Here is a 15,616-nt window from a genome sequence, read left to right as displayed (position 1 = left end):
GACCTAAGAATTTGCCTGTCTAGCTAGCTCCTGGGTGTGCAGACGGGGCGGCGCGGCACACTTGGAGTAACTGCCCTAGGTGGCCGCAGGTGCTTGTGAGCTGGTCTGCTGTGCCTGTAGATTCGCACCCCTGATCCAGAAATCATGATGTTAAAAATTTAGAGATTCTTTCTGCTTGTTTACTGTAGGTTTTAAGACAGTGTTATTACTGTCTTAAACTGATTAATTTCTTTTTAGTCACACGGTCAGATTCCTGTAAGTCCAAGACATCTGTACAAATTGCTATAAGATTTCTACTGAGTAGACCAGTTTCCTCTAAAGTTACGGCAAATGTTTTTTAAAGTACTAATGAAATATAGTTTAAGGTTCAGCATGTTTGGGGTTTTGAAAGGCACCAATGAAGACTGTCATAGCATATGTATACTTTGTTTCCTCCTGTTTGATGTCTTGAGCAGGTTATAGAACAAACCTTCGTGATCTAAGGGGAGTGGGGAGCAATAACTGTCCAAGCTCTGAGGCTTGAAGCAGTCCTGTAGTGTCACCTGCTGGCATCAGAGGCCCTGGGAAAATACGGTAGTGTGCATTGTCAGAGATATCACCAGACAGTAGGAAAAAGACCAACAACCCAATGGGAAAATAACGGTCGAAAAACAGATAGCCCTGTCACAGAAAAGAAATGCAAATCGCGTTTAAACTTGCAAAGAGGCGCTTATGAGTCTTACTTATAAAAAAGGAAGTGCAATTTTAAAATATAATGACCTTTTTTTACCTGTCAATTGGAAAAAAGCAAGAAGGTTGATAATAATACTGTTGACAGGAGTATGGGAAAAAGAGGAACTCTCATATGTTCATGGAAGGGCAGTTTGGCAATTATCTATCAAAATTATGACCCCAACAATCCAAGTTCTAAAAATTATACGGATAAAATTATACATCCATGCATAAGTGTATGTTCAGCAATAGTCATTGAAGCATTATTTGTAGAAGCAAAAGACGGGAAATATCCAAGTGTCCAGTAACAGACTGCTTTAAATTATGGTGCGTCCATATAATGGAATACTGTACAACTGTTGAAAAGAAATGAAGGTAGAGCTAGATGTGCTGATATGGAATGACCTTCAACATCAGTAAATGAAAAAGCAAAGTACAGAACAGTGTCTGTAGTTTGCTGCCATCTGTGTTTGAAACACACTCAGACACACACAAGCACACATGTATGTATATATCAGGGGAATATGTAAGATTCTAGTACCTGTGGTTGCCACCAGAGAACTAAGTCACAGACAGATGCATTTTTCACTGCTGTGTCCTGAAGAGTGGCTACCAGATAAAGTACCTCAGTGGCTAAGGAAAAGTAACTTGCAGCAACTCTTCAGTTTCTTAAATTTGGTTACGTTTGGATTATATTTGTTTTTTGTTTTTTCGGTTTGTTTGCTGAGGCAATGATGTAATACATAGTTATAAGAGCAAATACTCTTTAGTGCTTGCAAGAGCCAGGCACTGTGGCGAGCTCTCACTGTTTCATCTTTAACCCTATGAAGCATAGATACTCCTCTCATGGCGCCTTTTTAGATGAGGAAACGGAGGTGTGGAGAGATTACACACCTGGCTCAAGGTCACCATGTTGCTGCCATAGTGGCATCTGCTGGCTCTGGCTGTGGCCGGCTCTGGAGCCAATGTTCTTCCCTCTCTATTTTACTTAAAACAATGGTTGGAATACCTGTGGCATCTCCCATGTTGTGTGTCATCCACTACCAGAAGTCTGATCAGATTTTCCAGGATTAAGTGTTAACATTGTCTCCTTCTATTAAATTGAGAGGTATCTTGTGTTGTCACAGAAAACAAATACTAGCTCCCACAAGACTTTAAACGCGCATGCCTTATCCTTATCAGGATTCCAGATAGACCACTGGGTAGAAGTTTCAAAGAAGCAGGTTTTAAAACTACCCTGTGAAAAAGCTTCATGACCATCAGAATTGTTGAGCTGAGGCCTGGCCTGTCACAGAGGAATCACTCAGAGGCTAGAGGACCATCTGGGAAAGCTGCTTGGGTCCTCACTGGGTGCCAGGTCACCTGATGGCCCTGTAGTACCCTTCTAGCTCAATGCTCTGGCTCTTTAAATCGCAACTCCAAGGTTGCTCTTAATTTTAAGGAACGTCTTGGGGGAAATGGAAAGAAATTAGGCAAGTAGATGTCAAAATGAAAGTATGATTTATTATGTCAAGAGAGCCAATTTTATGTTGGGGAAAGAATTTTGTTAGAAATGTGTCTTGTTTTTGAAAATGTTTTTAATTTTTTTCTTTATACAAGTAATACACGAACGTATGCTCATTGTATAAAGAAAAATTCGTGATACAGAGGAAAAGTATAAGGAGGAAAAGTGAGTCTGTCATTCACCCAGATTCCACTCACCTCCTTTACCTGTAGGTAACCACTGCTAACACGTGTGTATCTTTCCAGACATTTACCTGCATTTAAAGACAGGCATACAGAATCTAAGGGGAAAAAAAAAAAGAATCTAAGAGAAAGTTTGTATCTGCTTGTTTTCCACCTGTATAAATAGGATTTGTGTGTGTGTATATGTGTATGTATAGTGTATTTCTGTGGCTTTTTAAATTTCACAACAAATAGATCTTGTAGTGCTTTCCATGTCGTTGCATATAGACGTACCACATTCTTTTTAAAATCTACAAAATGTTCCATAGTTCGGAAAATGGCTGAATTATGAAAAAAGCCTATCAGTGACATTTAGATTGTCTTCAGTGCTATTACAAACATAGTACAGTGAACTGTGTGCACGTGCACACACACAAGACTAAAAGCAAGGGTGCATTTTAAATTTTACTGACAAGTCACCCTCCAGAGAGGCTGCCTTACACTCCCACCAACAGAGTGTGAGGAAACCCTTTCCCCACTACCTGTCAGTACCAATTAAAGGAGCCTTTAAATGTCGCCAACAAGATGGGGAAATCATTTCTTTTGTGTTTCCTGATTACTACTGAGGCTGGGCATCTTGTAGTTGATTCATTGGCCGTTTGTAGATCTTCTGGGAATGCTGAAATTACTTTCTCCTGCCCATTGATCTAATGGGGGGTTTATCTTTTTGATTCATAAGCCTGCTTTATATTAAGGACATTAACCCTTTGTCCACTATATCCGTTGTGGACAGTGTCTCCTAATGCATACCATATCTTTTTTTATCTTTTTTTTTTTAATGTATAGTTGATTTACAATATCATGTTAGTTTCAGGTGTACAGCAGAATGATTCAGTTATACACATGTATATTCTTTTCCAGATTCTTCTCCCTTATAGGTTATTCCAAAATATTGAGTATAGTTCCCTGTGCTATACAGTAGGTCCTTGTTAGTTGTCTTTTTTTTTTCCTACAAAAGAAATAGAAATTTTTATTCGAGCCAAATTTGAGGATTATAACTGCATAGAGCATCTCAGAAAGCTCTGAGCACTGTTTCTGGTTATCTATTTTATGTATAGTAGTGTGTATATGTTAATCCCAATCTCCTAATTTATCTCTCTGTCACCCCTTCCCCTTTGGTAACCATAAGTTTGTTTTCTGTGTCTGTGAGTCTCTTTCTTTTTTGGAAATAAGTTCATTTGTATCTTTTTTTTTTTTTAGATTCCACATAGAAGTGATATTATATGATATTTATGTTTGTCTGGCTTACTTCACTTAGTATGACAATCTCTAGGTCCATCCATGTTGCTGCACATGGCATTCTTTCATTCTTTTTTTTTTTTTTTTAATTAATTAATTTATTTTTGGCTGTGTTGGGTCTTCGTTTCTGTGTGCGGGCTTTCTCCAGTTGCGGCGAGCGGGGGCCACCCTTCATCGCGGTGCGTGGGCCTCTCACTGTCGCGGCCTCTCCCGTTGCGGAGCACAGGCTCCAGACGCACAGGCTCAGTAGTTGTGGCTCATGGGCCCAGTCGCTCCACGGCATGTGGGATCCTCCCAGACCAGGGCTCGAACCCGTGTCCCCTGCACTGGCAGGCAGATTCTTAACCACTGTGCCACCAGGGAAGCCCTCATTCTTTTTTATGGCTGAGTAATATTCCTCTGTGTGTGTGTGTGTGTACACATATATATCACATCTTCTTTATCCATTCGTCTGTCAGTGAACATTTAGGTTGCTTCCATGACTTGGCTATTGTAAATGGTGCTGCGATGAACATTGGGGTGCACGTATCTTTTTGAATTATGGTTTTCTCCAGATATATACCCAGGAGTAGGATTACAGGATCATATGGTAACTCTGTGTTTAGTTTCTTAAGGAACCTCCATACTGTTCTCCATAGTAGCTGCACCAATTTACATTCCCACCAACAGTGTAGGAGGGTTCCCTTTTCTCCACACCCTATCCAGCATTTATTGTTTGTAGACTTTTTGATGATGGCCATTCTGACTGGGGTGAGGTGATACCTCATTGTAGTTTTGATTTGCATTTCTCTAATAATTAGCAGTGTTGATTGAGCATCTTTTCATGTGCCCATTGGCCGTCTGTATGTCTTTGGAGAAATGTGTATTTAGATCTTCTGCCCATTTTTTCATTGGGTTGTTTGTTTTTGATACTGAGTCACATGAGCTGTTTGTAAATTTTAGAGATTAATCCCCTGTTGGTCACATGGTTTGCAGTTATTTTCTCCCATTCTGTGGGTTGTCTTTTCATTTTGCTTATGGTTTTCTTTGCTGTGCAAAAGTTTTTGAGTTTAATTAGGTCCCATTTGTTTATTTTTGTTTTTATTTCCATTACTCTAGGAGACAGATCCAAAAAGATATTGCTGCAATTTATGTCAAAGAGTGTTCTGTCTAGGTTTTCCTCTAGGAGTTGTATAGTATCCAGTCTTACATTTAGATCTTTAATCAGTTTTGAGTTTATTTTTGTGTATGGTGATAAAGAATGTTCTAATTGTATTCTTTTACATGTAGCTGTCCAGTTTTCCCAGCACCACTTATTGAAGAGACTGTCTTTTCTCCATTGTATAGTCTTGCTTCCTTTGTTGTAGATAAACCCATGCACCTATGGTCAATTTATCTCTGGGCTTTCTATCCTGTTTGATTGATCTATATTTCTGTTTTGATTACTGAAGTTTTATAGTATAGTCTGAAGTCAGGAAGCCTGATTCTTCCAGTTCCATTTTTCTTCCTCAAGATTGCTTTGACTATCAGGGTCTTTTGTGTTTCCATACAAATTAAAAATTTTTTTGTTCTAGTTCCGTGAAAAATGCTATTGATAGAGATTGCACTGAATCTGTAGATTGCCTTGGGTAGTGTAGTCATTTTGACAATATTGATTCTTCTGAGCCAAAAACACGTTATATCTTTACATCTGTTTGTGTTGTCTTCAGTTTCTTTTATCAGCATCTTATAGTTTTTGGAGTACAGGTCTTTTGCCTCCTTAGGTAGTTGTATTCCTAGGTATTTTATTCTTTTTGATGCGATGGTAAATGGGATTGTTTCTTTAATTTCTCTTTCTGATCTTTCGTTGTTAGTGTATAGAAATGCAACAGATTTCTGTGTATTAATTTTGTATCCTGCAACTTTACCGAATTCACTGATGAGCTTTTGTAGTTTTCTGGTAACATCTTCAGGATTTTCTATGTATAGTATCATGTCATCTGCAAATAATGACAGTTTTAATTCTTCTTTTCCTATTTGGATCCCTTTTCTCTTTCTTATCTGATTGCCATGGCTAGGACTTCCAAAACTATGTTGAATAAAAGTGGTGAGAGGGGACATCCTTGTCTTTTTTCCTTATCTTAGAGAAAATGCTTTCGGCTTTTCACCGTTGAGTATGATGTTAGCTGTGGGTTTGTCATATACAGCCTTTATTATGTTGAGGTATGTTCCCTCTGTGCCCAGTTCCTGGAGAGTTTTTATCATAAATGGGTGCTGAATTTTATCAAAAGTTTTTTCTGCATCTATTGAGATGGTCATATGGTTTTTATTCAATTTGTTGATGTGGTGTATCACACTGATTGATTTGCTCCATACCATGTCTTATTTATTTATTTATTTAGGCTGCGTTGGGTCTTTGTTGCTGCACGTGGGCTTTCTCTAGTTGCAGTGAGCGGGGGCCACTGTTCGTTGTGGTACGCAGGCTTCTCACTGCGGTGGCTTCTCTTGTTGTGGAGTGTGGGCTCAGTAGTTGTGGCTCACAGGCTCTAGAGCGCAGGCTCAGTAGTTGTGGCGCACAGGCTTAGTTGCCCTGCAGCATGTGGGATCTTCCTGGACCAGGGCTCGAACCCGTGTCTCCTGCATTGTCAGGCAGATTCTTAACCACCGTGCCACTAGGCAAGTCCCCATACCATGTCTTTTAACTTTGCTGATTTTTACCTCTTGCCATGGAAAAAACATTAAAGATTATGTTGTCAAATTTGTCAGTGTTTTTCCTTTGAGACTTCTGGGTTCTGTGGCTTCATTAGAAAAGCTCTCCCATCCTAAACTTAAAAAACACTTACCTGGGGCTTCCCTGGTGATGCAGTGGTTAAGAAGCCGCCTGCCAATGCAGGGGACATGGGTTCAAGCCCTGGCCTGGGAAGATCCCACCTGCCGCGCAGCAGCTAAGCCCGTGCACCACAACTACTGAGCCTGTGCTCTAGAGACTGCGAGCCACAACTACTGAGCCCGTGTGCCACAACTATTGAAGCTCGTGCACCTAGAGCCCATGCTCCGCAACAAGAGAAGCCACCACAATGAGAAGCCCGCGCTCCGCAACAAAGAGTAGCCCCCGCTCGCTGCAACTAGAGAAAGCCTGCGCGCAGCAACAAAGACCCAACGCAGCCAAAAATAAAAGTAAAAAACAAAACACTTAACGTATAATTTTTGCTTCCTTTTTGTGTTGGCCTTTATAATAGATCTTTAATCCTTTTGAAAATTTAGTATTGTCTGTGTTGTGAACTAGGGGCTGTTAAGTACTTAAAATGAAGAAACTGGTGAAGGCAAAGGTTTACAATTAAAGCTAACGGCCTGTGATGCTTTAAGAGAGATGTTTGTCATTTCTAATAATTTTTATATGTTTTTTCAACTGTAAGTATTCTGAGCTAAGCATTTTGAGTCTGTGTCTGTCTAGTTTTGTTTCACTTTCATTTACGTGAGAACAGGGATTTCCTGTGATCTCTATTCTGGAATTAGAAGAGTCAAATTCTGTACATGCCAGGGGGGGAAATGGGGGGAAGGGAAAGAAGGGGACAGGAGGAAAGAGGGTGGGAGGAAATGAGGGCGAGAAGAATTTTGAAAGTGTATTTTTAAAAAGTTGGAATAAGCTCTGTACTTTTGGGATTATCATTTGTCTGAGTTTATCAAAACCAATTCTTCATTCTTACTCCTAATTACTTATTTCCTTCCACTTGGCATTTGAAACAAGGCCTCCTTTACCTTAATTCATTAAGTTAGCTGATGTAAAGTTTAAAAGTTTCCCATTGGGTTTGCTAGTTAAGATGACCTTGGTGGTTTCCAATAGGGATTCGTTTGCAGTTTATTGCAAATACTCATCTAAAATTAGAAATCCCATCTTCTAATATCCATTCTGCAGTGATGTATTCACATCAGAAAGCAGTACTGGGAGTTTTCTGCTAATCACACGTAGTTAGTTTGGAGGCTTCCTGCCCCGGCTGGTCAGCTGTGGACTTGAAGCAGAGGTGTTCCAAAATCCCCGGTCTCCAGGCCGTCAAGCTGCAGGAAGTGGGGCAAGAATTCATGGGGTTTGAACTGTCAGCCACATGTTTCAGTACATTGCATTCTTTCTGAGCTTTTATGCTCAGTCTTCCCCTTCTTTAATTATCCATGTCCTTTCCTGTTGGTCCTGCGTCCATTTAACTCAACCCATTAGTCTGATAGTCCTTGTTTTCTTTTTTCTTTTAATTTTTATTTTATATTGGAGTATAGTTGATTAACTACGTTGTGTTAGTGTCAGGTGTACAGCAAAGTGATTTAGTTATACATATGCATGCATCTATTCTTTTTCCCATTCCTTTCCCATTTAGCTTATCATAGAGTATTGAGCAGAGTTCCCTGTGCTATACAGAGGTCCTTGTTGGTTAGCAGTGTGTACATGTCAATCCCAAACTCCCAATCTATCCCTCCCCCCACCCTTCCCCACTGGTAACCATAAGTTCATCCTCTAAGTCTGTGAGTCTTTTTCTTTTGCAAATAAGTTCATTTGTATCATTTTTTTAGATTCCACATTAAGCGGTATCATGTGATATTTGTCTTTCCCTATCTGACTTAGTATAATAATCTCCAGGTCCATGCATGTTGCTGCAAATGGCACTATTTCATTCTTCTTAATGGCTGAGTAATATTCCATTGTATATATGTACCAAATCTTTATCCATTCATCTGTTGATGGACATTTAGGTTGCTTCCATGTCTTGGGTATTGTAAACAGTGCTGCAGTGAACATTGGGGTGCATGTATCCTTTCGAACCATGTTTTTCTCTGGATATATGCCCAGGAGTGGGATTGCTGGATCATATGGTACCTCTATTTGTAGTTTCTTAAGGAACCACCATACTGTTCTCCATAGTAGCTGCACCAATTTACATTCCCACCAACAGTGTAGGAGAGTTCCCTATCTCCACACCCTCTCTAGCATTTGTTGTTTGTAGATTTTTTGATGATGGCCATTCTGACTGGTGTGAGGTGATACCTCAATGTAGTTTTGATTTCCATTTCTCTAATAATTAGCAGTGTTGAGCATCTTTTCATGTGCTTTTTAGCCATCTGTATGTCTTCTTTGGAGAAATGTCTATTTAGGTCTTCTGCCCATTTTTTCATTGGGTTGTTTGTTTTTTTGATATTGAGTCACATGAGCTGTTTGTAAATTTTAGAGATTAATCCCCTGTTGGTCACATGGTTTGCAATTATTTTCTCCCATTCTGTGGGTTGTCTTTTATTTTGTTTATGGTTTCTTTCGCTGTGCAAAAGCTTTTAAGTTTAATCAGGCCCCATTTGTTTTTGTTTTTATTTCCATTACTCTAGGAGATGGATGGAAAAAGATAATGATGTGATTTATGTCAGAGTGTTCTGCCTAGGTTTTCCTCTAGGAGTTGTATAGTATCCGGTCTTGCATTTAGGTCTTTAATCCATTTTGAGTTTATTTTTGTGTATGGTGATAAAGAATGTTTTAATTGCTTTCTTTTACATGTAGCTGTCCAGTTTCACCATTTATTGAAGAGACTGTCTTTTCTCAATTGTATAGTCTTGCCTTCTTTGTCATAGATTAATTGACCATAGGTGTGTGGGTTTATTTCGGGGCTTTCTATCCTGTTCCATTGATCTATATTTCTGTTTTTGTGCCAGTACCATACTGTTTTGATCACTGTAGCTTTGTAGTATAGTCTGAAGTCAGGGAGTCTGATTCCTCCAGCTCCATTTTTCTTCCTCAAGATTGCTTTGGCAATTCGGGGTCTTTTGTGTCTCTGTACAGATTTTAAGATTTTTTGTTCTAGTTCTGTGAAAAATGCCCTTGGTAATTTGATAGAGGTTGCATTGAATCTGTAGATTGCCTTGGGTAGTAGAGTCATTTCGATAATATTGATGCTTCCAATCCAAGAAAAATGATATCTTTCCATCTGTTTGTGTCCTCTTTGATTTCGTTCATCAGCCTCTTGCAGTTGTGGTCTTTTGCCTTCTTAGTTAGGTTTATTCCTAGCTATTTTATTCTTTTTGACGTGATGGTAAATGGGTTTCTTTAATTTCTCTTTCTGATCTTTGTTAGTGTATAGAAATGCAGCAGATTTCTGTGTATTAATTTTGTATCCTGCAACTTTACTGAACACTGATGAGCTCTAGTAATTTTCTGTAGCATCTTTAGGATTTTCTATGTGTAGTATCATGTCATCTGCAAACAGTGATACTTCTTCTTTTCCAATTTGGATTCCCTTTCTTTTTCTTCTCTGATTGCTGTGGCTAGGACTTCCAAAACTATGTTGAAAAAAAATGGCAAGAGTGGGTATCCTTGTCTCATTCCTGATCTTAGAGGAAATGCTTTCAGCTTTTCACCATTGAGTATGATGTTAGCTGTGGGTTTGTCATATACCACCTTTATTATGTTGAGGTATGTTCCCTCTAGGCCCACTTTCTGGAGAGTTTTTATCATAAATCGGTGTTGCAGACAAAGCTTTTGATCAGATTCATCTATTGAGATGATCATATGGTTTTTATTCTTTAGTTTGTTAATATGGTGTATCACACTGATTGATTTGCAGATATTGTAGAATCGTTGCATCCCTGGGATAAATCCCACTTGATTATGGTATATGATCCTTTTTAAGGTATTGTTGGATTTAGTTTGCTGAGTATTTTGTTGAGGATTTTTTCATCTATGTTCATCAGTGATATTGGCCTGTAATTTTTTTGGTGATATCTTTGTCTGGTTTTGATATCAGGGTGATGATGGCCTCATAGAATGAGTTTGGGAGTGTTCCTTTCTCTGCAACTTTTTGGAATGCTTTCAGAAGGATAGGTGTTAACTCTTCTCTAAATGTTGGATAGAATTTGCCTGTGAAGCCATCTGGTCCTGTACTTTTTTGTGGGGAGTTTTTTCATCACAGTTTCAATTTCAGTACTTGTGAGTGGTCTGTTCATATTTTCTGTTTCTTCCTGGTTCAGTCTTGGGAGACTGTACCTTTCTAGGCATTTGTCCATTTTTTCTAGGTTGTCCATTTTACTGGCATATAGTTGCTTGTAGTAGTCTCTTACAATCCTTTGTATTTCTGTGGTATCAGTTGTAACGTCTCCTTTTTCATCTCTAATTTTATTGATTTGAACCCTCTCCCTCTTTTTCCTGATGAGTCTGGCTAAACGTTTATCAATTTTGTTTATCTTTTCAGAGAACCAGCTTTTAGTTTCATTGATCTTTTCTGTTGTTTCTTTTTGTTTCTATTTCATTTATTTCTGCTCTGATCTTTATGATTTCTTTCCTTCTACTAACTGGGTTTTGTTTGTTTTTCTTTCTCTAGTTGCTTTAAGTGTAAGATTAGGTTGTTTGAAGATTTTTCTATATTTTGTATACAAGATATATTTTGTATTGCTACATGCTTTCGTTTTATTTGTCTTTAGGTATTTTTTGCTTTCCTCTTTGATTTCTTCAGTGATCCATGGGTTGTTTTAGTAGCATATTGTTTAGCCTCCACATGTTTCTGTTATTTTACAGTTTTTTTCTTGTAGTTGATTTCTAAGCATTGTGGTCAGAAAAGATGCTTGATATGATTTCAGTTTTCTTGAATTTGTTTGTTTTTAGTCTTATCAAGTTTTATTCTAGAAGTAATCATTTTTTTAATCCAGAATGCAAAAGTGTGACCCATAAAAGTCATTCACACACTCATAACTATTTGTGTACAGTGTGAGTCTGCATCCTTCTAGGCCCTTCTCAGTGTGTACTCAGACATTTGTTATTGATATTGAACTTTTGAATTGTTACAGTAGTAATTTTTAAATTATTATGCAAATATCTCCCATTACTTGCCAATTTCTAGACATCAAACAAGAATTGATAAATCCTCAAATATAGTGCAACAGACAAAATTGTTTTCTAGTGCCTGGTATCAGAACGATAAAGGAAGCAGTCATTTTCCACAGCTGTTTTTTAAAACAGGGCTGAAAACCAGGTTATTAAATGTAAATTTTATTAAACACAAATTACTTTAAAATTTAATTGATAAAATACATTTACTAATTATAAATTACTCAAATGTAATCCATTGAGTTTTATATCTTTGGAGCTAGCCTCACTTGTAGTGCTTTTTTCATTTTTATCTTGAAAATTCAGATGGAAAGATTACGTTATATTATGTAAACACATTTTACCAAATTCATTTTTCCCATTTTTCTCAATATACTTGGAGAAGCAGGCTTTAGTTAGGTGCTGTCCTCTCTCTGTACTCCCCAAACAAGGGCTCCTAAATATTCATATAATATTCCCAAGGTTTACTGTTGTGATTCAGAGAAATTCCAGGCACATATGATCTACTTGGTTTATTTATCCTATTTTCTTCTTTCTAGGTATTTTTTGATTTAATGAGGGAAATTCGAGCCAGAAAGATGGAAGACAGCAAAGAAAAGAATGGGAAAAAGAAGAGGAAAAGTTTAGCCAAGAGAATAAGAGAAAGATGCTGCATTTTATAATCAAAGCCCAAACTCCTTTCTTATCTTGACCATACTAAGAAATATAATTTATAAGCTTTGCCACTGAAGGCTCAATTGACTGAAATTACTTTAACATTTTGGAAATTGTTATGTATCTCTAAAAGCATGAATTGGAACTGCACTGAAAGTCAAATTCACTTAAAAAAGAAATTAATGTGGCTTCATCAAGAAGCAAAGTTCAACTTATTTCATAATTGCCTACATGTATCACAGTCCTGAATGTAGCGTGGGCACTTGTGTTTTGCTGGCAGTCTTTCTTGAACTATTTTCAAGAGGTGAGATGGGGGTGGGCAATGGGAGGAAAGGCTACTTCCTCTGGTTTATTATAAAGCTTAAATTTTATATCATTTTAAAATGTCTTGGTCTTCTACTGCCTTGACAAATGACAATTGTGAACATGATAGTTAAACTGTACCACTTTTTTTTAACCATTGTTATGCAAAATATAGAAGAAAAAGTTACTGGCATGATTGTTGCATATAGTTCAATTGAGAGTAATTCATCTGTGAACCTGCATTAATTACCCGGTGATTAACTTAGAAAAGTGGTGTAAACTTGTACATGGAAATTTTTTAATATGCCTTAATTTAGAAACCTAAAGATACCCACTTACATCATTCTGGGTGTGTCCTCACTCTGCCATGGGCCCATTGCCCATGTGTCCTGGTGAGAGAATATATGTCAGGATGGAGGACAACTTTTGTATAGAAGATTCTCAAGAAATTACTGGTAGGAGTCTGTCCAAATTTAAACTGTGTGCCATACTCTGGTTCTTGAAAGTAAGGTTCCAGAGCTTCTTGATTGCTTTTAATTAAGTGTAAGGTAGTTTAAAATGAAGGACCAGTGTCTACTTGTAAGATAATTTTAGACTATGAGCATTCAGTACCAGTTATGTCTCAGTGAACCCTCTTTCTTTAAGATGCTGGTCCCTGGAAATCCCTTTCTGCAAGTGGTGAGCATGTGTTAAGATTTTGATCTCCTTGGAGCAGGGCACAGGAAAAGCGTGGACAGTACTAACGCGTTTTGCACTAGAACACTTGGGAAAAGTCGTGCTCGCCATCTGTTAACTTCTAAATTTGTATTCCCGAGGTTACAGTTTGTACGGGAGTTAGTGGGATTATTTGTAGGCTGTGTTCGTAATGAAGAACACTGTTTCTACGTTTTCCTGAAGTTAACATCGAACAACCAAACCCGAGGATAGTGCAGAAAACATGTCTGGCACCAAACAGTAGGCTGTGTCCCCACTGTATGGCGTGCCCGCTGGAGGGCCATAATTTCAATGGGAAATTTACCACTGTCAGTCAGATTTTTCTTTTCTTTGTAATGGGACTAGGACAGTTTGATTCAACAAAGTTTTTCTTTCTTTTTGCTCAGTCCTAATTCAGCAAGTCAAAGATGTGTTCAGGCATTCCAGGTGACAGATGTGTACGTAAAGTTAACAAAAATAGGCTATTTAGGAACTGAACTCTTTAGATATTACATCCGGCTTGTCATATTAAATATTTGTCCTTAAAGGGTTTGGGATGTACATCTTTCATATTTTTCATAGGCTGTGCCATGTGCAGAATTAAAGTTACCAATGTAAGCGCGGCCCCGTGGGCCCAGCGATCTCCGTGTGTACTTGTTGCAGTCTCATTTAACCAGGGGTCCTAACCACTAACATTGTGACTTTGCTTTGAGACCTTTCCTCTCCTGGGTACTGAGGTGCTATGAAGCCAAATGACAAAGATGCATCACATGTCTTAGGCTGATGCCACTACCCGATTGGTTTATTTGCAATTTGAGCCATTTAAAGACCAATAAACTTTCTTTTTTTAAATGTTTGTGGTGTTACTTGATGTTTACAATATAACATGTAAAATTCAGATTTATCAACCTGGGCATCCTTACCAGAGACTTGACTACAACTAAATCTTTTGAGCCATTAGTTTAGGGACTTCTGTGTGAGAAGATTTCTGTGCCAGATTTCCTCAGTCAGGATCATCATTGCTCAGGTTTAATCAAGGCTCAGTAATGGAGGAGCCCCATGTGCAGAATTGCACGGAAGACACTTCTGCTGTCGCGAAAGTCACAAATGTATACACTACTTTTAGAATACTACTCCACTCCAGAGTGGGTAGGTGGCAGCTTTATATTCATTTTCTAAATCAGAATGATCTCCAGGGATGCTTGAATTTCCAAATTGTGGCAGGAGAAACCACCCCCCTACCATTTCATCACACTTCAGGCCATTCCTCTCTCATTTGATGTCTGCTGGGAAATTGTGGCCTATTAATCATCACACAGCCTGTGGGTTAGAAACAATCTGGCCCAATACTGAACACAACCCCTCAAAATCCAATTCATTTTAATTTCCTACTTAACTCATAAGCAGTGCCAGAATGAACACATTTAAGTTATAAATGGCATCATTTTAATCTCACTGTGTGGACCCATTTTTAACACCAATAATGGGCATGATGTTAAATGTTAGGTACCAAACAAAGCTTAGATTAAGTTGTCTCAAAGTGAATCGGAATGTCATTTTCAAAATTCTGTGACAAGGATGTAAAAACATTCGGCAACCTCATCTAACTGCCCTAAGAGTAAAACTATTTACCAAAACTTCCTCTAAAGTTTTCAAAGTAATCCTTTTTATTTAATCCAGTGTTAGAGTAGATTCACCTGGCTGCCCACACAGGCGGGGAAGATAGCTCATGAAGTCCTAAGGGTTGACATGGGCTAAGGAGTCTGAATTGCACCTGAAGCTAATGGAGAACCAAAGTCCCCTTTAGCAAATTACTTTGGAAGTGAAGAGTGGCAGGTCAATGGAGGTCTTCCTTCATGCCCTTAGTTTTCGATAGGTTTTTACGGACCACCTACTGTGGGCACTGCTGGGAATACAACAGATGGAAGGACAGACATGAGTTTGGGACAAGTACAGACATTCACACTGAAGAAAGCACCTATGTGTTCCATGCATAAGGAAAGGAAAAGAAGTTTTTAAAGAATTAGAGATTAGGTCTAGGTCTCCTTACACGGGGCTAGACCCCCTATTTGTTATGTTTGTAAATTCATATAATAGCAAACACACAGTGTATTCTATATGCGCCGTGCACAGCTTGCGGGATCTTAGTTCCCTGACCAGGGATCAAACCTGGGCACCCTGTAGTGGAAGCACAGAGCCCTAACCACTGGACTGCCAGTGAATTCCCTATTTTTTTTTAATAAATTTATTTATTTATTATTTATTTATGGCTGTGTTGGGTCCTCGTTTCTGTGCGAGGGCTTTCTCTAGCTGCGGCGAGCGGGGGCCACTCCTCATCGCAGTGCGCGGGCCTCTCACTATCGCGGCCTCTCTTGCTGCGGAGCACAGGCTCCAGACGCGCAGGCTCAGTAGTTTTGGCTCACAGGCCCAGTTGCTGCGCGGCATGTGGGATCCTCCCAGACCAGGGCTCGAACCCGTGTCCCC

General features: G+C 38.7%; 1 protein-coding gene across 3 annotated transcripts in view; it reads left to right on the top strand.

The window, feature by feature from the left end:
- Positions 1-13,984, top strand: part of RALA (RAS like proto-oncogene A) — a 72,161-nt gene extending 58,177 nt beyond the window's left edge. For all 3 annotated transcript variants that reach the window (XM_061197573.1, XM_061197572.1, XM_061197575.1), the window contains one exon: positions 12,022-13,984. In XM_061197573.1, coding sequence (XP_061053556.1) covers positions 12,022-12,144 — 123 coding nt within the window. In that variant the 3' untranslated portion in view covers positions 12,145-13,984. The remainder of the gene's footprint in view (positions 1-12,021) is intronic.
- The last annotated feature ends 1,632 nt before the right edge of the window (positions 13,985-15,616 follow it).

This window comes from Eubalaena glacialis, chromosome 8 (assembly GCF_028564815.1).
Source record: "Eubalaena glacialis isolate mEubGla1 chromosome 8, mEubGla1.1.hap2.+ XY, whole genome shotgun sequence".
Taxonomy (NCBI): Eukaryota; Metazoa; Chordata; class Mammalia; order Artiodactyla; family Balaenidae; genus Eubalaena; species Eubalaena glacialis.
Note: the sequence above shows the minus strand (reverse complement) of the source record. Positions and strands in the feature narration are given on the sequence as shown.